The 23,515-nt window shown below is 37.9% G+C and overlaps 1 protein-coding gene across 1 annotated transcript in view; it reads left to right on the top strand.

Annotated features, from left to right (window-relative positions):
* Nucleotides 1-23,288, top strand: part of LOC125229936 (transmembrane protein 272-like) — a 46,055-nt gene extending 22,767 nt beyond the window's left edge. The window contains exons 4-5 of the mRNA XM_048134885.1: nt 20,121-20,301; nt 22,636-23,288. Coding sequence (XP_047990842.1) covers nt 20,121-20,301; nt 22,636-22,677 — 223 coding nt within the window. The 3' untranslated portion in view covers nt 22,678-23,288. The remainder of the gene's footprint in view (nt 1-20,120; nt 20,302-22,635) is intronic.
* The last annotated feature ends 227 nt before the right edge of the window (nt 23,289-23,515 follow it).

Below are 23,515 nucleotides of genomic sequence, written 5' to 3'. Positions count from 1 at the left end.
TCAAAAAACTGCTTTGCCATTAAATATAAATTATCAGAACATACAGATAGAACATGTAAATACAGCTACTTTATTAGGATTAGACTTAGACAGTAATATGACCTGGAAATCTCACATTCAGAAACTATCGAAAAAGTTGTCTTCTTTTATTTATGCACTTCACCATCTGAAACGAGCCACGGACTTCGAAACTGCCCTTACTGCATACTACGCATATGCATACTCTAGGTTATCCTACGGTCTCGTATTGTGGGGAAATAGTTGTGAAATTGAAAATATTTTCCTTCTACAAAAGAAATGCATCAGAATACTAGTAAATATAGACCAACTCGACTCCTGCAAACCATATTTCATTAAACACCAGATACTCACTCTTGCCTCGATGTACATCTTTGAAACCAGCAAATTTGTCAGAAAACATTTCGATCTTTATTCACCACTCATTAATAATAGAAGAAACAATCGCAACCTAAACAAACTAGAATTGCCTTTCTCATCATTAAAGCTTGTTACATCTAGTCCTCATTTTATGTGCATAAAAATTTATAATCACCTTCCGAATTCTATAAAAAGCTTAAAAAACCTCAAGTCCTTTAAAAATAAGTTAAAAATATTCCTAATTAATAAATGTTACTACAGTATTAAAGATTACTTTAACGAGACATATGATTAAGTAATGTACCAGAGTTCCTACTATTGTTAAGATATAAATATATTGTTAAACATTATATTTAAGTTAGATGTAAGTATTAGATTTGCTGTGTCCTTACAGGACGTCACACAAAACTAACCACACATTATATGTAACACCTTTATATCTGGTTTGTGACATGCAATAAACGATTCTATTCTATTCTATTCTATTCTATTCTATAAAGTCAATTCAGCTGGGATGACATGAAAGTAGAATACTCAATCAGCAAAAAGTAAATTTAACTGGATGGCTAAGACTTAGAATGAATGAGTAGCCAAACGTCTGGAAATATACATAGTCCGTATGATTAGCATATCTAAAAAGCCAAAAGTGTAGTTAGTTAATTGACGTCAACACAGAACTATTCAGTAGCAAAACGTCCGGAAATATAATGTGTCATCGCCATGGTTTATAAATATGTAACAGAACAGTTCTTATTAACAGTGCGAGAAGGTTTGAATTCTCAAGACACTTAAGCATTTTAAAACCAGACGTTTTGCTAACGGGTCGTTTGGCGTTTATTCTATTTAGCAATAAAAACATTAAACAATACAGATTTTTTGCTCCTTGACTGTTTAGTGTTCATGTCTGTTTTGTAATACAGACATTCGAAGATGAAGATGTTTTGCAGTTAGATAATTTTAAATTGTTACGTTTTAAGATCCAGACGTTTTGCTAAAGACACATTTAGCATTCATGTCTACGTAGCCACAAAGACATAACACAATCCAGACGTGTCAGCTATATAGTCTTTTAGCGATAAGGTAAATTTGATAGTGACCCGACAGAGCGCAGAATGAGAATTAGCTTACCCTATATGAAAAGGTTGGTTGCTGTGGACAAAGGTACCTGTAGGGCTATGATGCTTCCAATCTTATCACTTATCAACGTGGATAAGACACCTGTCACTCTCACAATAGCATACTTGCCAGAACGTGGCGGATACTTCATCCACGTAGATAGTTAAGTGATAAAATTGCAGGTATCATCAAGCACGTTGGTGTCAAACGCAGTCCTAGCAGCTATGGCACATACTAGCGTTTTTGTTTTTTTTTTATAGTATGAATAGGTAGACGTTTGACCACGATCACACCTGGTAAGTGATGATGCAGGTGGAGCACGCTTACCTATGAGATACCTATTTACTCTTGCTTTAAAGAGACCTGGATTGTACTCATGTGGAAACACAGACTCAGGCAGGGCATTCCACTCCTTGGGGGGCTTAGCGTATACGTTGACTATATTCGTCATGATGGGATGGCGCGTACTGACCGATGAGTCAGGTTTTCAGTAGGCCCAATGATTACTAAGTGAGAAGTGTCGGTCTTCTTCTTCCTCGGTTCCTCATGATGGCTGAGGGTCATTATTGGTCAATTTTTAACCCCCGACGCAAAAACGACGGGTGTTATAAGTTTGACGTGTCTGTCTGTCCGTCTGTCTGACTTTCTGTCTGTCTGTGTGTCTGTCTGTGTGTGTGTCTGTCTGTGGCATCGTAGCTCCCGAACGGATGAACCGATTTAGATTTAGTTTTTTTTTTGTCTGAAAGCTGAGTGAGTCGGGAGTGGTGGTCTTAGCCATGTTTCATGAAAATCGGTCAACTACGTCGCAGTCGGAGGTTTTTTCAAAATTTTACATAATTTTGTGGTTATATTTTATGAGGTCGTTATTTCGAAAGTGTCGGTAGAACATAATAATTGACCTTAATGTAAGATCAATCGTTATTTTTGTCAAAAGATCTTTTTAAAGATACATTTCAATGAGCTCAACCATTTTAGTCTATACTTTGCTAAAAGTATTATTTTCCTCACAACGGTGTGTCCCTTTGACCTAGATCTCCTAGAAGCCTGTGAAAAACACCGAATATGTATAGAATAAGGCTTACACGTGAACAACACGGCCTTTGACATCCGAGTGGCGGAAACAAATAGGATTTGTACACAATTCCGTTTTTACAATTTGATAATAGTGTTGGATTGGTTTTGACGTGACTTGGATTATAAATAAAATAAATAAATAAATATTATAGGACATTCTTACACAAATTGACTGAGGCCCACGGTAAGCTCAAGAAGGCTTGTGTTGTGGGTACTCAGACAACGATATATATAATATATAAATACTTATATACATAGAAAACATCCATGACTCAGGAACAAATATCTGTGCTCATCACACAAATAAATGCCCTTACCTTATCTTGGTGATTATCTTGGTGATTTACGGGTATCAGCGTCACACATACAATCGGCCCAAATCAAACACTGACGGTTTTTAACCCCCGACGCAAAAACGACGGGGTGTTATAAGTTTGACGTGTCCGTCTGTCTGTCTGTGTGTGTGTCTGTCTGTGGCATTGTAGCTCCCGAACGGATGAACCGATTTAGATTTAGTTTTTTTTTTGGTTTGAAAGCTGAGTTAGTCGGGAGTGTTTTTAGCCATGTTTCATGAGAATCTGTTTACTATTTCGTGGTCGAGGTTTTTTCAAAATTTTAATTTTGTGGTTAAGTTATTAGTTGAAAACATATCACTTTTATCAATAACATACCGGAATAATCTTTTAGGCCGACCTTTCAAAGTCTGAATCAGATCAAGCTGAGAAATTCATAATTTGGAAAACTAAGAATGTGTGTCGGCAATAGTCAATTTTGCAGTTTTGTTCATTCTGAATCTATAATTATGATTTCAGAATGAAAGATCATCGTTCTAAGAAGAAGCGTTCTTCGAATTGGGCCGAACATCGTTTTGCATCAATATCAATCACAGACTAAATACCTAATTGAAGTACCGTACAAAATAAACATCTCCTACAAAACCCAAATTTGACAGCCGTTCAGAGTCAAACCGTGTGGTCTTTTTGTCATGCATGACACTGTCCATCTCGACTGTTCATGGTCGTCAAAATCAAGTACACGCACGCAATGGGATGTCATGTTTTGCACGCCCTAAGAAATGCTACGTAGCAATGAGGTGGAACAGAGTTGTATTCGCCCAATGGGGACAGTATCCGCGACCGCTATCATAAAATATCAAAAACCGTACCAAGTTGCTACATCAGAATTGCGCTTCTGGCCTTTGACATTGGAGTTGTAAAAACAAGGGTGAGTTTCGGGTTTTTCCGACGAATGGAATCGGGCCCGAATAATAGGATATAATGATAAGCCTTTTCAATTCTATTGTTGGAAAGGTTACCTTGATAAAGTTTTCGGGATTTTTGTGATTCTTATTTGCTTTTTGTATAATTTTATAAACAAGGTCTCGAGTGGCTTAAAATAGTTTTGTGAGCTAAAATTTCTTGAGACAGACGAATAGAATTTGTGCTGGTATTGGAAATATTGGGTTGGTAAGAAAGTAATGAGCGATCGATTGAATTCCACATAAAATTTTTGAGAGAGTTCTAGAATCTTCTATGGTCGAAAGTATATAAAGGGCGAGTCGCACAGTTTCTCGTCAGTCATTCACTAGCTGTCGCCGAGCTGTGATAAGGAAGAAAATGGACGAATTAAAAGTGCATGTAAGGCATTGCTTACTATATGAATTTCAGTCTGGCCATTCAGCCGCCGAAGCAGTGCGTAATATATGTCAGCGTGTTGCTCCTGAAGTTGTGTCTGAGGCCACGGCGAAACGATGGTTCCAGCGGTTTCGTAGTGGCGACTTTTCATTATCAGATCAACCTAAGTCTGGTCGACCGGTGAAGATTGATGTAGCCAAATTAAAAACCTTAATTGAAGGAGATCCGAGGCTAACGAGTCGTACTCTTGCTACCGAGTTAGGCTGCTCTCATGTCACCATAGAAACACATTTACACGAGTTGGGAAAAAACTACAAATACAGTGTTTGGATACCGCATGAACTTGATAGAGATCAACTAAACCGCCGTGCCGATATCTGCATACAACTTCTGTCTTTTCGCCGCACATTCAACTGGTTGGACCATCTTATCACTGGAGATGAAAAATGTGTCTTATATATAAATCACACACGCAAACGTCAGTGGCTAGCTCCAAACGAAAAAGGAATAGAGGCACCAAAAACAGAGCCTCACCCGAAAAAAGTTATGCTGTCCGTTTGGTGGGATATTCATGGTATTATTCACTGGGAACTCCTACCAAGTGGAATGACTGTTACCGCATCAGTATACTGTAATCAGCTTGAAAATTTAAACCAAAAAATCTGTCAGAATCGTCCACAGCATGCTAAAGTTTTTTCTTACACGACAATGCTCGCCCACACATTGCAAAAGTGACTCGGCTAAAGCTATTGGAGCTAGGTTGGAAAGTGATACCTCATCCACCGTACTCTCCAGACTTGGCACCTACGGATTACGCATTGTTCAGATCGCTAAGCAATGCCTTGAATGAAAAAAAGTTCGATGATCAAGCCCATCTACGACAGTACATAGCTGAGTTTTTTGAATCTAAACCTAAGAACTTCTTCGCCGATGCTATTCATTCTTTACCAGAACGATGGAGACAAGTAGTAGATAACGAAGGCCGTTATATTTTTGATAAATGATTAAAATAATAAATTAAATAAAAATTACAATATTGGTTATGATTCGCTCATTACTTTCTTACCAACCCAATATTACCATGTAAGTAGATAATCTGAAAAGCAGTATGTGTTACATACATACTGCTTTTCAGATTATCTATGACGAAATTATTATATTCCAAAATATTTAATGATCGATGAATCTAGAAAGGGAAGGAAAGTCCTTTCCGAATGGGTTATGTGAGACAAATATTCACGGAACGAAAATAGTACTTAGTATGGTCACACCTCGGACACTGGCGATCAAATATATTGAAAGAGGCGCGTTCCTAGCACACAGTCTAAGCTCGTGTAGGTGAACGGTGACTATGCTTATATGAGTGAAATATGACAAGTCGACTGTTTGTGTTTTAAAGTTTTTGTTTTGACAGGCGGTAACTGTGAGGTAACCGAGAGGGGGTGGGCGGCACTTTTAGCGGGCAGCGGGAGTGGCCATACTGTACGATAGTACTCTTTATTATACTGTGATATGGTAATAAATTCATTTTCCGTTCCCAGATTCGGTCAAACCACTGTTCGCGGTATGTCTACATAATAATCCCGCAACTCGCAAATAACTACGTAGGTAAAATGTTTGAATGATACCCACGCGACCGCAGAACCGAATAAATACGACCACGGCAGCTCATTAAAAACTTCTATATCATCTTCTATTTTTAGTTTGCTAGTTTTACATTCATGAGTGAATGAAATTAGCTCGCTAGTAAGCTAAATATAGGTAAAGTTGTAATGATATAGATTTAATAGTCCATATATTTATATACTACTATCTTAAGCTAAATATAGGTAAAGTTGTAATGATATAGATTTAATAGTCCATATATTTATATACTACTATCTGGCTGGCGATAACTGGATGCGGATTGCAATGGACCGACAAGCGTGGAGAAACGGAGAGGAGGTCTATGCCCGAAGACGGGCGCTTTAAAGGCTGCTATAGATAGACAGAAAGATAAATGAAAATGAAAATGAAATATTTATTTTTCAAGTAGGCATATTACAATGCGCATATGAACGTCAAATAAAGCTACGCCGGCTCTAACCCTACGCCTCAGCCTCGAGAAGATTTCAGTCCCCCCTCAGTTGGGAGGGGGGTATCCACTATGGGACCGGCAAGAAACTCGGCGGGCAACTTCTTTTCAAAACATTACATCTTATAATTAACATGCATTAAATAACAACATACAATTTAACATGCAAAAGTATTCATCAAAGAATATGAACAGACTAGGTACTCTATGGAAATCAATTTCAATAAATTATATTATTGCTTAATAATACGTCGTTCTTCTTCAGAGAAAACATATCAAATTGTCATAGAAGAAAAAGATAATATGAATCTCAATATCATTAAATATGTAATTTACCTACACAACATAAAATATAAAATATTTGATGTGCTTTCTTATCTGAACTGTGTCCTCTATACATAATACAATTATTTTAATTGCTATTCGTTTTTTGTAGTTTCTGGTTCGGGCCATGCATGTTTGTCTGTCAAATAGTCCTCGACTCTGTAATAAGCCTTTAACATCAATGATTTTTTTAAGTAGTTCTTAAGAGCTGGGAGGGGTAATCTCAAAGCAGTGTCAGGTAACTTATTATAAAAATGAATGCATTGCCCAACAAATGACTTCTGTACTTTACGGACACGAAACTTCTTTATGGCAAGCTTATTTTTGTTTCTAGTGTTATAATTATGGATATCAGAATTCTTAGTGAAACAGTCTAAATTCTTAACAACATAAATTATACTATCATAAATGTATTGGGAAGCTACAGTTAAGATATTAATTTCTTTGAAGAGTTCTCTTACTGATTCACGTGTTCCTAAGTTGTAAATAGAACGAATGGCTCTCTTTTGTAATACAAAGATAGTCTGTATGTCAGCTGCTTTGCCCCAAACCAGAATACCGTATGACATTACACTGTGAAAATAACTATGATACACTAGGCGAGCTGTCTCAACATTAGTCAGTTGCCTGATTCTCCTAACGGCGTATGCGGCTGAACTTAATTTGCTTGCTAGTTTCTTTATATGAGGACTCCATTGTAGATTTTTGTCCAATGTTAAACCAAGAAACAGTGTTGTATCTACCATCTCTAAGCATTCATCATTCAAAAGTATTTTTGTATCGATTGGTTTAACATTCGGCAGAGAAAATCGAATACATTTGGTTTTCTTAGAATTAAGAAGTAAATTGTTGACAGTAAACCACTGCAGTACATCAGCTAACGTGCTATTAATTACATTGTAATCCGTAGATTTTCGGTCAACATTAAAAAGCAGTGATGTATCATCAGCAAAAAGTACTATTTCACAAAAGTTTTTCACTATACATGGCAAATCATTTATATAAACCAAAAACAGGAATGGACCTAAAATTGAGCCTTGTGGCACTCCTAATTGGACTACAGTCCCGCTAGAGCGAGTTTTGTTAACAACTACTGTTTGTGTTCTATTGCTAAGGTAAGAAGACATAAAGTTTAGGGCATTTATAGACAAACCATAGTGTTCTAATTTCAAAATGAGCGTTCCATGATCCACACAATCAAAGGCTTTTGAAAGATCAGATATTTATATTCACCCCGTGTCCGTGTTAAGAATCTCTTCACCTCCTTTTCCACCCGTGGATGTTGTAGAAGTGGACAAGGTAGATGGAAACGAAATATAATAACCACAATATACAATTTAAATTTTGAAAAAAACCTTGACATAGAGGACTGCCTTCCATCAAACATAGCTAATAAAAACACTCCTGACTAATTCAGCTTTCAAACAAAAAAAAACGAAATCTAAATCGGTACATCCGTTCGAGAGCTACGATGCCACACAGACACATTCACAGACAGACAAGTGAAACTTATTTATTCGTTTTTCTACTCCCGAACTGTTATTCGTCATTTACAGGGTCGTGCATAGATTTTTAAAACCCTACATAAAAGCTTATTCCCCAAAGCCAGCACCCGCCTGCTTCTGGGCACGCGCGCAGTAACGAAAAAATTGAAAACGCATTGTTTGGCTCTGTAACCATGGCAGCGCACTGTTATAACGATACTGCGCGCGTGCGCGGTAAGCCGGCGGGGGATGGCTTTGGGCAGCTGCGCTGGCAGTACAAAATGCAGGAAACAGTGTGAATTTCACGAAAGTATAGTAGAAAACAACTATACTAACTAACTAGGCGAACTTTTCTTGATCAAATCGGGGAAATATTGCAAAGAGGCCAGGTCAGAAGTACTCGAAACCGACGAGCGTGTATGAGAAATGTTATGAAAGTGTGTGAAGCGAAAGTGGTTTGTCAGGATCGTAGTAAATGGAAATCCGTGATCTCTGCCTACCCCTCTGGGAAACAGGCGTGATTGTATGTATGTATGTATGTATGTATAGTAGAAAACTATTAAAAACTAAATGCATGGTCGTAGAAAAAGTATTGTTTGCAACGGTGTTTAACGACCGGTTGTGAGGCGAAGCCGACCTACGCCACTCGTCTTTTTTGACCTCCTTTAAACACCTTTTGCATAAAATACTATTTTGCGTCGGTCGGGGTTTTAAAATTTAATTAAACAAAAAAGTGATATCTGGTATATCACTTTTTGTAGCTCTTTGTTACTGAGCCTAAAGACATTTCTTTAGGTTAAAAGGTGCAAAGCAGTCAAAGGTTATTAAATCTCAAATTACACTCAACTATATTTCCATAGAATCTATATACAACTTCTAGAAGTTTCCAGACCGTGATTCGCTAATTTGCTTTGACTTTGAATGTTTGTACTACTAGTTAATACGTCGTTCTACTAGATTGCAATTGTTGACTTTAACTCGAGCTTGCTAGTTACTTAATATATGATTGATATTTGATATATTATTTTCCAAAATCCAGTGAACAAAATTTAATACATTTTTAACATCTTCATACACTTCAAATACTCAAATTATTATTGTTCTAGCAGTACAAACCCCTTTTGAGTCAGCGCAATTTGTCCATAATACGATTCCATAAGACAAGATTGGCTGAGCGTATGCATAGTAAATTGATTAAAATGCCAAGTTTGCATGCAGAGAACACTTTGAGCAAGTTTCTTCGCAATACAATTCCATATGATAGAATTAAGTGGTGGTATGCGAAATAACATGCTTGATGGAAACTTACATTCTTCAGGGCTATCCTTCGTCGGGTTTGAATCTATCGTACTCGTTTCGAATTTCCTTTTCGCTTGAACAAATAATCAAGCATTCCCGAGTACCGTATTGCCAAGTGCAAAAATGATTTTAACTCATGATTTTATCTACGACACGTCAGAAACTGGAAAAGAAAATATACGATTTCCTTTGCCTTAAACGGAAAATCAATTTCAAGTCTCTAAAGTCAAACATCTTTCCTGATTCAAATATATTTTTATATGTTTTCAATTTAATTTCCAAGATATTGGAGCGTTGGTTCAAATTAAAATCGACGGAGCTTGTAGGTACTCAAACTGCAAAATCATGCTGAATGGACGTGTTCTCGGGAAAAATTGCTGAATCCTTTTATTTGCCGGCCTGTGGGTCTAACGTAATGAAGCTTCTCATTTTTCAAGCCTTTAATTTGTTTCCTTTATAGAATAAATCGGTTTGTTTTTTTTCACAGCTGTATAGTATCGGGTTAATTTAAAATGTCTAGGTAGAGACAGGTACTGAGCCAGACTTTTCATAAAAACCCTTTTTTGACCCCCGACACAAAAACGATGGGGTGTTATAAGTCTGACGTGTCTGTCTGTCTGTCTCTCTGTCTGTCTGCCTGTGTGTGTGTCTGTCTGTGGCATCCTAGCTCCCGAACGGATGAACCGATTTAGATTTAGTTTTTTTTTTGTCTGAAAGCTGAGTTAGTCGGGAGTGTTCTTAGCCATGTTTCATGAAAATCGGTCGAGTCCTATGGGCCTGGCCACATGGGCGCGTTGCGGCGACGCACCGCAAAAATTCTGCGTTGCGTTGCCGCGCCGCCAGTTTTTGCGGCAGGAAATCTGCGGCGCGGCACCGCGACGCAAGAACTCGCGGTGCGTCGACGCACCGCAAAAACTCGCGGCGCGGCACCGCAACGCAGAATTTTTGCGGCGCGTCGCCGCGCCGCCAAAACTGGCGGTGCGTCGCCGCGCCTCGATGACTATACACAGTGCAGAACTTCACGATCAGTCTTTATCCAGACATGGATCCCATTACGCGCATTCTGCTCTTGCTCGTATTACGGAGGCGCTTAAAAAAAGGAGACGAAAAGAAGATGCTGGGTCAACCCATATATATATATAAAATGAATAATGACGGAACTCATTTTGAAAGGAAATATGCGGCATTAAAGACAAGTGAAGTGAAGTTCAAAGAATATTTCAGAATGACAATAGCAAGTTTCGAAGAACTGGTCTTTAAAATCTCACCTCGAATAAAAAAACAATATATATTTAGAAAACCTGTCGGACCTCTGGAGATGCTGAGATTAACTAAATATGCCGAATACCGAATATTTACCGAATATTCGGCCCATCTCTAATGTGGACAAAGGACGAAAGGACAGCCTTATAGACAGTAGGCAGGCAATTATGGTTGCGCGATAAATGATAAAAATATCAGGCCGTCCCTATCGCACTATTTGTAAGTGCGATAGGGACTAGGGACGGCCCGATGTTTTATCATTTATCGCGCGACCATGATTGTCCTGCAACTTCTTATTGCTATCGGTGTCGAGTACTTATCCAAGTTAGGTATCTATTTTAAATATGACGGTGTAATTGTGTGCAGTACAGTACCTACAAAAAAAATGGTACAGAAATTAAAAATAATTACAGTACTCTGAACCAAAATAATATATTACTTACAATACTATATATCATATCATTTTCCTCAGAGCATTTTTCCTGTCTTTGTGTATACTACCTACGGTTGGCAACCCTACGGCCGTTTTCACATTATCCGATCCGATATCGGATATAGGAAGGATGTAAAATGTAAGATTTAAGTAAGTAAGTAAGTAAGTAAACACTTTATTGTACAGGAAAATAATACAGCACATAATATTTAAAATAAAAAGTTTCAGTACAAAGGCGAACTTATCCCTTTAAGGGATCTCTTCCAGTTAACCTTTGAGCATTTGAGGGAGAGTTTGAGACGGTAGACATCCACATAATACAAAAACTACAAAATAATAACAATACATTTTTCATTCCTTAGTCTAACACGCAGTATATATTAATAAATATATAAATAATCAATAAATATTTAATATATATAAAATATATATATATACTACTTACAAAACCGCATACAATCCCTGTCTCAGTTTTCGTCCGACAGCCACAGTTTCTTTAGATTCGCCTTCAGCGATGCGACCGATTGACACTGTCGAAGAGGAGGTGGTAAAGTATTCCACAGTTTGACCGAGTACACCGTAAACGAATTATTATATGACCGATGTTTGTGGGGTGGGATACCTAGAGTGAGATTCGCACTGGAACGAAGCCGGTGCCCACTGCCACTGCACAGATTTATGCGCTTCCAGGTTTTTATTTATGTATTTAATAGATCATTATTACTAAAAAACGATATAAAACGCAAAAATTGCGGATTTAATGCAGATGGCACTCTCCTAGAACAGTTTTTGTCCGAGGCACCACCGAACTGCCGATATCGGCAGGACGCTTCCGACATTTTTGGCATGCCGGACCCCCCGCCAGCTGTCGGCCGATAATATTTGTGTGTGTGCGTATATAATGTAGGTATACGTTTGTAGTGTAGTGTGCGTGACAAAAATGGCGTCTATTAAACAGCTGCTGTTAATGATGAATTTCTGTTGAAAACAAAAAGATTGTAATTCATCGGTCCGAATTGCGGATACTAATTTTTTCATCCTTTAGTAGATATAGTTAAATGTAAAATTATAAGTAAAGATCGTTATCAATGTGCACTTTTCGTGGCAGATGGTACGGTTGGCAAAAAAAAACAAATACATTTAAATATTAACTTTGTTCTTAACTACAAAATAAATACCTACTTACCTTCTTAGGATTACACCTCTACGGTACAAAGCGTTTTCCGACCAACTATATATTTTTAAAACAATATACGTCAAATGACATTAATTATGTATGTCATAAAAATACATTACACGAAGTGTATATTATTTTAATCCAAATAATCAAATGCACTCTAAATACGATTAATTATCTATAATTGTTATTCAAGTAGTTTAAGTCAAAAGCAGTGCACGGAGGAGTGTAATAAAGTGCACGAATAATCCCAGTATGGATATGACACACTACCTAGATTTTATAACAACCTCCTGTAACTTCTGTCAACGTAGAAAGGTCATTTAGTTATTTAAAATGGATTTTTTCTAATTGACGTGAACTTCTGACAGCCAAATCTATTGAACAAATTTTAGTTATTTATTCAATGTAATTTGGATAAGTAAATATAAATGTGTATATATTTCATAATTTGTTAAATATATGTAATGTTTTAAATACTTGTGTATTTGTTTTTTTGGCAACCATACTCTGCCACCAATACAGCACGCTGATAACGATCTTTAATTATAAGTATTTATTTTACTTGCCGCTCTTGAGTATTTTTATGCTCGTTATTTTAATTTACAATAAAATATTTGAAATATAGTGCTTATAATTATTAAATATAAAACTTTTTAAAAATATTTTTTGATACAAAATCATACTTCATTGATTTGGAACAATGCGTTTTATCGGACCGACATTCGTCACTATCGGAAGCGTTTATCGGATGTAGGATGTCGGTCCGACACCCGATATCGGATCGGATAATGTGAAAACGGCCTACACCGCTCAATGTGGCATTTGCACGATACAGCAACGTGCCGCGGCGGCCGGCCGTGTCGCAGTTGTTAGCTAAGCTACCCCTGTGTGCGTGCGTGATGACACGATTCGCTGGTTGTTCTTTTAGGTATTTAAGTACTTTTAGGTGTTTAAGTACTTTTAGGTATTTAAGACGCTACAGGAGCGAAAATGGAAAGGAAAGGGAGCCCTTTCAATTTGGGAATTTTAGTTAAATATACTAGTGTTATTAACTAGATTTATCGAAAAAAATTGTCCATTCAGAACAACTCAGTTAAAAGATATTGCGAAAAAATTCTTTAAAATCGAGGTTCCGCTCTCGACTGTTTCCTCCTTCAAAACTTAATGAATCGTAAGTGCGTTTTCACATTATCCGATCCGATATCGGATGTAGGACCGATATCCCATACATTACAGGCGCCATCTTGTATTTTTAACCGACTTCAAAAAAGGAGGAGGTTCTCAATTCGACTGAATGTTTTTTTTTTTATTTTTTTTTTATTTTTTTTTTGTATGTATGTTACTCGATATCTCCGAGAATCGTGGACCGATTTTCAAAATTTTTTTTTTGATCGAACCGGTATAACCCCGAGATGGTCCCATTGGCACCAAGTCAGGGTCTGATGATGGGATCCTGGAGAAATCGAGGAAACTCTTCAAATGTTATAGGCACATGTAATGTTTTTAACCGACTTCAAAAAAGGAGGAGGTTCTCAATTCGACTGAATGTTTTTTTTTTTTATTTTTATTTTTTTTTTTTTTTGTATGTATGTTACTCGATATCTCCGAGAATCGTGGACCGATTTTCAAAATTTTTTTTTTGATCGAACCGGTATAACCCCGAGATGGTCCCATTGGCACCAAGTCAGGGTCTGATGATGGGATCCTGGAGAAATCGAGGGAACTCTTCAAATGTTATAGGCACATGTAATGTTTTTAGTCTATTTTTCAAAGGTACACCAGTATTTACGTCTGATGGTAATAATTTTATGTGGCTGAGCTGATGATGGAAGGTCAACTCCTCAATGGTTAGGAGTTTAAGGATAATTCTTTCACTACTGTACATGTATTCGGACTGATACATATAATATCACTAGGAACCACTAAAAATCAACTGAGCTGATGATGGAAGGTCAACTCCTCAATGGTTAGGAGTTAAAGGATAATTCTTTCACTACTGTACATGTATTCGGACTGATACATATTATATCACTAGGAACCACTAAAAATCAACAAATAAATAAACTTTTTAACAAAAAATAAAACCGCCTTCAAAAATAAGCGCGTTACAAAACACGGAGAAACTAAAAAGCCAAAAATAATAAACCTTTCAATTCAGATTTCTTATCGTATTGCAATAAGCTAAACATCCAAATTATAAACAAATCAATTATTTTTGGAGTCGGTACCAGCCTGTGTATGGTTGGGTGGGGCAAACAGGCAATAGCAAGGCGACGAACAGGTCTGGTACCGACTACAAAAATAATTGATTTGTTTATAATTTGGATGTTTAGCTTATTGCAATACGATAAGAAATCTGAATTGAAAGGTTTATTATTTTTGGCTTTTTAGTTTCTCCGTGTTTTGTAACGCGCTTATTTTTTCCATTGAAATCCTTATGACATCCGATATCGGATCGGATAATGTGAAAACGGCCTAACGGAATTTAATTACTAACAAAAATAATTGATTAGTCTATAATTTGGATGTTTAGATTATTGCAATACATTAAGACGCTACGGGAGCGAAAATGCTAAAATGGAAAGGAGTCCCCCTTTCAATTTGGGAATTTTAGTTAAATATACTAGTTTTATTAACTAGATTTATCGAAAAAAAAAATTCCATTAAGAACAACTCAGTTGAAAGATATTGCGAAAAAATCTTTGAAATCGAGGTTCCGCTCTCTTTTCCTCCTTCAAAACTTATTTAAACGGAACGAAATTTGAGAATCTGAATAATTTAAAATGAAATAATCTATGTCGGACCGTTTAGATTTTTGGGACAATTGTTACCGATCTTGAGTATCCCTTTTTCGAGCCATATTGAAAAATGCCGTTTTTAGAAATTTTTGATTGGATCTAGCATCTTTTAAAATAAGAATAGCAAAAAATATCAAAACGGTCCGACTCAGAAAAAAAAAAATAATCTGTGTCGAAAAAATCATTGCTCTATCTTCAAAAACCAAGGAGGAAATAGTCGAGAGCGTTTGTATGGAGAACTGACCTGTATCGTATCGTCTTAAGAAATCTGATTTCAAAGGTTTAGGTAGGAAATCTAATCATCAATATTATTGCAATGTAAAATTATTTTTTTTCTTTTTTCTCCGTGTTTTCTAACGCGCTTATTTTTAGGAAGCGGTTTTTTTTCATGGTTTGTTTAAGGTACACACCGACATGTTGTAAACATTTTTTAGTTTTTCGTAAGTTAGTCGTTCGCCCACACATGGAGTACTGTTCTCATCTATGGGCAGGGGCACCTCAGTACCAGCTTCTCCCTCTGGACCGCATCCAACGACGAGCGACTCGAATTGTCAACTGCCAGCATATCTCCGATCGGCTTGACCCCTTGGCGCTGCGTAGAGATGTGGCCTCGCTCTGCATTTTCTATCGCATGTATAACGGGGAGTGCTCCGAGGAATTTTTCGGATTAATCCCTACCGCTTCTTTCCGCCATCGCCCTACGCGACAACATTTCCATCGTCATCATCTAGATGGCTGGCAGTCCTCAACTGTGCGTTTCTCCAGAAACTTCCTGCCCCGCACAGCTAAACTGTGGAATGAATTGTCGCCTGCGGTATTTCCGGACCGATACGACCTTCAAATCTTCAAGAAAAGAGCGTACACCCATCTTAAAGGCCAGCAACGCACCTCCAACACCTCTGGTGTTTCGGGTGTCCATGGGCGGCGGTGATCGCTTACCATCAGGCGACCTGTCTGCTCGTTTGCCTCCTATCCCATAAAAAAAAAAAAAAAAAAAAACGGTGGTCTACAGCTAAAATTGATCTACGACAGAAATGATCTGTACATATTAAAGTAAGTACGGAAGAAAACCGCCATGCTGAAGTGTATTTGTGCATGCCACGTCTGGTCTGTCGCATGCATGGTGAGACGACTTGGACGCCTTTATGAGTGACTGCATGGCCGGAAAAATAACACCAGAGGGAGTTGAGGAAATCAAGGAGAGGGCCTTTGCCCAGCAGTAGGGCACTATAACGGGCTAATTAAAAAAATCTGTACCAGTTTAATTTTAATCTATTTTTAAGAAAATTTCCTACTAAAATGTAGATTCTAGCGAAAAAACGTACCTAGGTTTTTCCAGTTGAACATTATTTTTAGCTGCAAGCCACTATTTACGATTTAATCGATTTAAATAAAACTTGCCTACTAAATTATCCATTTGCATATTGATCGTAGTGAAAACACGTACGAAAACGACGTACGTTTTTCTGTTTTACTTTTTAAAGGCACAGGTCACACGTTTTTCATCAAATTTATATCGTACCGTTTTGGTTTTTTGGCTAATTGTTACCAATCTTGAGTATCACTTTTTTTGCGCCATAATGAAAAAGGCAGTTTTTTGATTGACTCGAGCGTCTTTAAAAATAAAAATATCAAAACGTTCCAACACAGATAAGATTAATAATTAATAACAATCTGACTGGGAACAAATCAAATTATTTTATTGAATATTTTTTTGATTTGTTATTTAATAACCTAACAATAAAATTAAAATTTTGAAAAACTCCCGACCGCGACATAGTGGACCGATTTTCATGAAACATGGCTAAGAACACTCCCGACTAACTCAGCTTTCAGACAAAAAAACTAAATTTAAATCGGTTCATCCGTTCGGGAACTACGATGCCACAGACACACACACACACACACACAGACAGACAAACAGACAAATAGAAAGACAGACACGTCAAACTTATAACACCCTTTCGTTTTTGCGTCGGGGGTTAAAAATAGTCTTTCGCTATATCGTAATGCTGCAAATGGATTCATATAGGAGGTGCAAGCACTAATTGTTGCCTTGGGCCTTGTCGTTTTTTCTTTCGTGTATGATGTCTATTTCAATTTATAGAATAATCTGTGTTGAAAAAATCAGTCTACCTTCAAAAACCAGGGAGCAAATAGTCGAGAGCGTTGGTATGGAAATTGAACCGTCCTGTATCGTCTTAAAAATATAATCGATTGTCGAATTAGCCCCGCTCCCCAGCTGCCAGCTTGCGGACCTGAGGTTGACTATGATAAGAGAAGCATCTTAGCAGGTTGCCTCAAGGGCCTACTCCAAAATCCTGCCAGATTTCCGTCCATAGTCCATAATAGTGCGTAATTTTATTTTCACGAATTTATCGGATTCGGTTCGGACGTAGTTCGAAAGCGCTCTATTTTTAACGTAGGTACCTATCGTCATATTCAGATAGAACGAATATTTTCTTTACCTATGTATTTACAAATTGTCAAATCTTTTGGGAATTACATAAAAGTCATAAAATTATTTATTTAATTAAATTTTGAAAAAACCCCCGACCCCGACATAGTGGACCGATTTTCATGAAACATTGCTAAGAACACTCCCGACTAACTCAGCTTTCAGACAAAAAAAAATCAATCTAAATCGGTTCATCCGTTTGGGAGCTACGATGCCACAGACAGACACACACACAGACAGACAGACAGACAGACAGACAGACAGACAGACAGACAGACAGACAGACAGACAGACAGACAGACAGACAGACACGTCAAACTTATAACACCCCTTCGTTTTTGCGTCGGGGGTTAAAAATGTTATTATTTAAATCTACCCATCGATGTACCCATTGCGGAAATATAAATTAGAGAGGCACTCCATTGTCAATAAACCCTTAATTGCATGATTTTACTTTTTTTAACAATTTACAGATATATGACACCATGGTGGTATATATGCTGAGCACTGGAAAAATAATGAAAAAAATCTATCACCATTTTTAGGGTTCCGTACCTCAAAGAGGAAAAACGGAACCCTTATAGGATCACTCGCGTGTCTGTCTGTCCCTCTGTCACAGCCGATTTCTCCGAAACTACTAGACCGATTTACTTGAAATTTGGCACACGTATGTAAACAAGTGGCCCAAAGACGGACATGTAATATAATTAAATGAAATTAAACGAAATTTAATCATAGGGGCCACTTTTGGGGGGTAAAATTGAAAATTAAAAATCAAAGTTATTAGAACTATATTGTGCTACATATCAAATGAAAGAGCATTTTATAAGCATCTCAAATATATTTTTTTTATAGTTTTTATTTTGGTAATTTAGAAGTAATTTAAGAAAATAAGCAAAAAATGACCATTCCCCCCTTATCTCCGAAACTACTTAGCGTAAAATTTTCAAAAAAATACACGAGATAGCCCTCTACCTGTAGATTACAGGAAAACCTATTAGAAATCTACAGTCAAGCGTAAGTCGGACTTAAGAGAAAAAACTCAAATTGAGATTTTTCACTCACTGCCGCTGCAAGTACTTACTAAATGTTTTGAAATTTTGAGAGCGCCATGGACAGGTAGAAAGAAATTCATTTCTGTTTAGAAATTGTTAAAAATTTTAAGCATTTGCCAAAATGACTTAAGTTCCTACTAAAAAAGAGGCGCTTACGACTGTTTAGAACTGCACTAACCATAATATTGCCCTAATAGGTCCAAAAAATGGTGTATATATACGAAAACAAAAAAATTGTGCCACCGACAACCAAAATCTGAAGTCTATTTGCTCTATCTCTTATAGTTTCCAAAATATACGCAAAATCTTTAAAGTACAAATCTAGTGTACACGTTGCCATCACATACTCGTCAGGCGCTCATGACCTTTTTAGGGTTCCGTAGTCAACTAGGAACCTATTATGGTACCCCCCCTACATGTAAAGTGGGGGCTGATATTTTTTTTCATTCCAACCCCAACGTGTGATATATTGTTGGATAGGTATTTAAAAATGAATAAGGGTTTACTAAGATCGTTTTTTGATAATATTAATATTTTCGGAAATAATCGCTCCTAAAGGAAAAAAAGTGCGTCCCCCCCTCTAACTTTTGAACCATATGTTTAAAAAATATGAAAAAAAAATCAAAAGTAGAACTTTATAAAGACTTTCTAGGAAAATTGTTTTGAACTTGATCGGTTCAGTAGTTTTTGAGAAAAATATGGAAAACTACGGAACCCTACACTGAGCGTGGCCCGACACGCTCTTGGCCGGTTTTTATTTTAATATGAAACAACGTAACTAAAAAAGATGATTTTTAATAGCATATTGAAAAATTCGAATATTGCTTAGTATTTTATCGTGAAAAACTGTACTAAATCTACTATTGATTCAATTTTCGTGATGCTTGGAAATAAATCCATCACCAAGTAAAGAAGGGTTAAATATAAACGACACGAAGTTTAATTCGAACACAACAGTTCACAATTGCGAGCAGCGGTAACGCACCGCCAGTTTTGGCGGCGCGGCGACGCGCCGCAAAAATTCTGCGTTGCGGTGCCGCGCCGCGAGTTTTTGCGGTGCGTCGACGCACCGCGAGTTCTTGCGTCGCGGTGCCGCGCCGCAGATTTCCTGCCGCAAAAACTGGCGGCGCGGCAACGCAACGCAGAATTTTTGCGGTGCGTCGCCGCAACGCGCCCATGTGGCCAGGCCCTATGTCGCGGTCGGGGTTTTTTTTTCAAAACTTTAATTTTGTGGTTAGGTTATTATTAGCTTCTTTTAGTGTCCCTTCTTTTAGTATCCCACTGGTGGGCAAAGGCCTCCCCTCGTTTCTTCCACTCGACCCTGTTGTCGGCATTTTCCTACCATTTTGGCTAGAATGCGTCCAGGCGGTCTAGCACAATTTGCGCTCTCGCCCGCGAGTCCATACTTGAAGACCTTGAAGGCTTGAAGTCGCGCTTGATGTATGGACTCGCGCGCGACAACGCGAGTTGTGCTAAACCGCCAGGTCATCCGTAAAGAGTAATATCGGATTATCAATACATCATGAACTAACATTTCTTTTCCTCCCCAGGTTCGGTTTCGGCAACCTCTGGACGCTGGGCATCATGTGGCCCGACTTCGCGCCGACGCTGTTTGAGCCGAACAAGTGGTGTCACCCGACGCTGTATGTGTTCGCACTGACACAGCTGGGGGTGGTGTGGGGGGTGCTGGCACTGCTCGTGCTGCTGTTCCTGACGCTGGTGGTCTGCCAGGTAATAGTTACACGTACTTACATCTTCAATGAGCTCAACAAATAAATACGAAGCTAATATGTAAGGGGTTCCGCAAGGTAGTGTTTTGGGGCCACTATTGTTTCTGTTTTATGTAAACGAATTACCCTTAATAATGAACCTCACGTGTGTTATGTTTGCGGATGATGCCACTATTTTTATTTCTCAAGACAAGGGATCAGATATAACCAACAAGTTAAATTATCATCCTCCTTGCGTTATCCCGGCATTTGCCATGGCTCATGGGAGTCTGGGGTCCACTTCACAAGTGGTGTCACCTGTGACGTTGTATGTGTTTGCGCTGACGCAGCTGGGGGGGGAGTTGCTAGCACTGCTCGTGCTGCTGTTCCTGACGCTGGTGGTCTGCCAGGTAATAGTTATACTTACATCCATCTTCTATGGATCACTCAACTCCTAGGATAATTTCCATCTTCTTAACGATACCTACCTTTATCCACGGATCGTATCCAAGTTCCCGGCCGTGCCCCTAAAGCCGGGAGTAAGAGGGGAGAGCTTGAAGGTCCCTTTCTTCGGGTTCTTGATTTTATTAGTTAGAAGTTCAAACCATACTGCTTATCTTAGGGGTGGTCATGGTCAGGGGGCGCCACAAACCTTCACTAACTGAAATGCATATTGTACTCGAAAACATTCGACCTTTAGTCACCGCGCCGTGACCCATATGGCCGAGTGTTTCAGGCACCTACCGCGATAGCAGTGGATGTTGGTTCGATTCCATCCGTGGGCAACTGGAGGCCTAGGTCACTTTTTTCTTAATACACGGTGCAATAAAAAGGACCGTTCAAACTTTGCATAGTGACTTTTGAGGTCATAATGGACAACTTTTATCACTAGACTTATATTGACCGGGATATAGACCGTGGTTACCTTTTTGATTTTTGTAGAGCTCCCAATATTTCGACGCAGTTGCATGCATCATGATCACGGAAAACATGCAGCTCAAAATATCGGGAGTTCGACAAAAATCAAATAGGTAATCACGGTCAATATCCCGGTCAATATAAGTCTAATGAAAATAACCGTGAATCATTCAAAACTTTTATCACACTTTTATTATGGGACCAAAGCTGAAATCAGTAAAAAAATTGGGTGTGTCATACATTCACACTGTCATGATGCCGCCCATTTATATGGTACAGCCAAATTATTTTTCTCGATTTCAGCATTGGTGCCAATAGTAAAAGTTATTATGACATTTATGACCTCAAAAGTCACTATACAAAGTTTGGACGGTCCTTTTTATTCCATCCTGTATATTGAATTTATTTCAGTCTATTCAATAATATTTTATTTAATAATTGCATCACCAAACATAATGTGGACAACTTTACGACACACAAGAGCAAACTGTGCCAACTCTAAAATGCAATTATTGCGTACATAAGCTCCCTCAGGAAATAAAATTGTGACCACGTTGACGGGGCCACTGTCCTCGTGCCATAAATTCTAGAGTAGACGCACTTGCCCCACGGGACCGCTTGCGGCAACATCCGCACTTGTAGCGTAAACTTTAGGAAAGTGAACAAGAATTTTGCAAGTTAGTTATATAAATATTGTGTATTTACCAAATATGTAAATGTTACAGCTTATGTTATCTGATACACTTTTTTTAATATCACATGAGATTTACAGATAATTATTTAGTTCAAAACCGCTGTTCAGTTATTAATATGTACATACAATCGACATTAGGTATTAATTGAAAAAAGAAAACACGACTCGTTTCGGCAGAAAATTTGAATTTGAGGCCTTTTTCATGAACAAAGTGGTGTTTCCGTCGGTATATTAGGTACATATAAGTATTATTAGTTCACCTGTAATGTTAATTGCTAATGAGTGGCACTGAAAAATTGAACAGTTCCATGAATTTCTGCTTACCACTTTCAAAAATACAGGCATGAGTTTAGGTATGTACTTGTTCTCACCAAAACTTTTCTACTTTACATACGTAACCACCCGGTTCTAAACAATAGAATATTAAAAGATAATATTTAAAACCTTCGATCGCAATTGGTTTCGTACAAAGTATAAAAATTATTCGACCGCAACTGGTTACGAAATGGAGGTTAAATACGCGGCCGAATATATACATTTTATTATAAATAGGTAGACGTTTGACCACGATCACACCTGATGGTAAGTGATGATGCGGTCTACGGTGGAGCACGCTTACCTATGAGATACCTATTTACTCTTGCTTTAAAGAGACCTGGATTGTACTCATGTGGAAACACAGACTCAGGCAGGGCATTCCAATCCTTGGCGGTTTCCAATTGTTTAACCATTTCCTCTGTCCAGGTATTCGGTTGCGGCTGGCTCGGCCCGCCGCGGTACAAGTAGCAACGGCGGAGCGTTGTGCTAGAGCTCTGGCACCGCAACATCAACAACACCATGGACGTGGCCGGAGCCCTGCTGCCCTTCACGCAGCTCGCGCGCCCCGAGCTCACCATCCACGTCCAGGAGGTGCTCACGCAAGCCGACAGAGACGCTAAAGTTATCCCGCAGATAAACGAACCGGAGAGTGTCAATAAGGCCTGATGGTTACTAGTGGTGTCGAAGCATGTGCATTTTGAGGCGCGCGATCAGATCTATTACTTTTGAGTGTGCTTGCTCAAGTTTTTTTGCGGAGTTTAAAGACTTTTGATGTTGCACGAGGAATAAAATGATGTTTTCTTCTTTGCAGTAACAATTAAGCAGAAGACCAGAAAGGACAAAACGGCGACGTTTAAAATATGAATCCTTTGAGGAAAAGGATCAAATTTTTGCATTATTTTAATTGAAATCATTGAGATTTGAAAAATTAATGATTATTAAATAAAATTATTATGAGGGGACTTAAAAGGGGACAAGAATGGAAGAATCATATTAAATTTCTTAGTTGAAATTTTTGTTCTTCGTGTAATTTCTAAGTGTTTCTGTAAGTTTTTCGTGGTATCGAACACGATATGTAGTTTTTATGTACAACGAATATTTAATAGGGTTAGTTTTGTTGTAAATATGTAGTAGGTGAAGACAGCGATGTAAAAAATTATCGGTATTAAATACATATCTAGAGTGTTTATAAATTCTATATAATTTTGTATAGACTATTTTCTGTGCACCAATATTTGTATACCCACCTTTCAAACGATTCAGATTTAACAATTTGTAATGGTTTTGATTTTATTTCGATACGACC

The sequence above is a fragment of the Leguminivora glycinivorella genome, chromosome 9, assembly GCF_023078275.1.
Source record: "Leguminivora glycinivorella isolate SPB_JAAS2020 chromosome 9, LegGlyc_1.1, whole genome shotgun sequence".
Lineage (NCBI taxonomy): Eukaryota > Metazoa > Arthropoda > Insecta > Lepidoptera > Tortricidae > Leguminivora > Leguminivora glycinivorella.
Note: the sequence above shows the minus strand (reverse complement) of the source record. Positions and strands in the feature narration are given on the sequence as shown.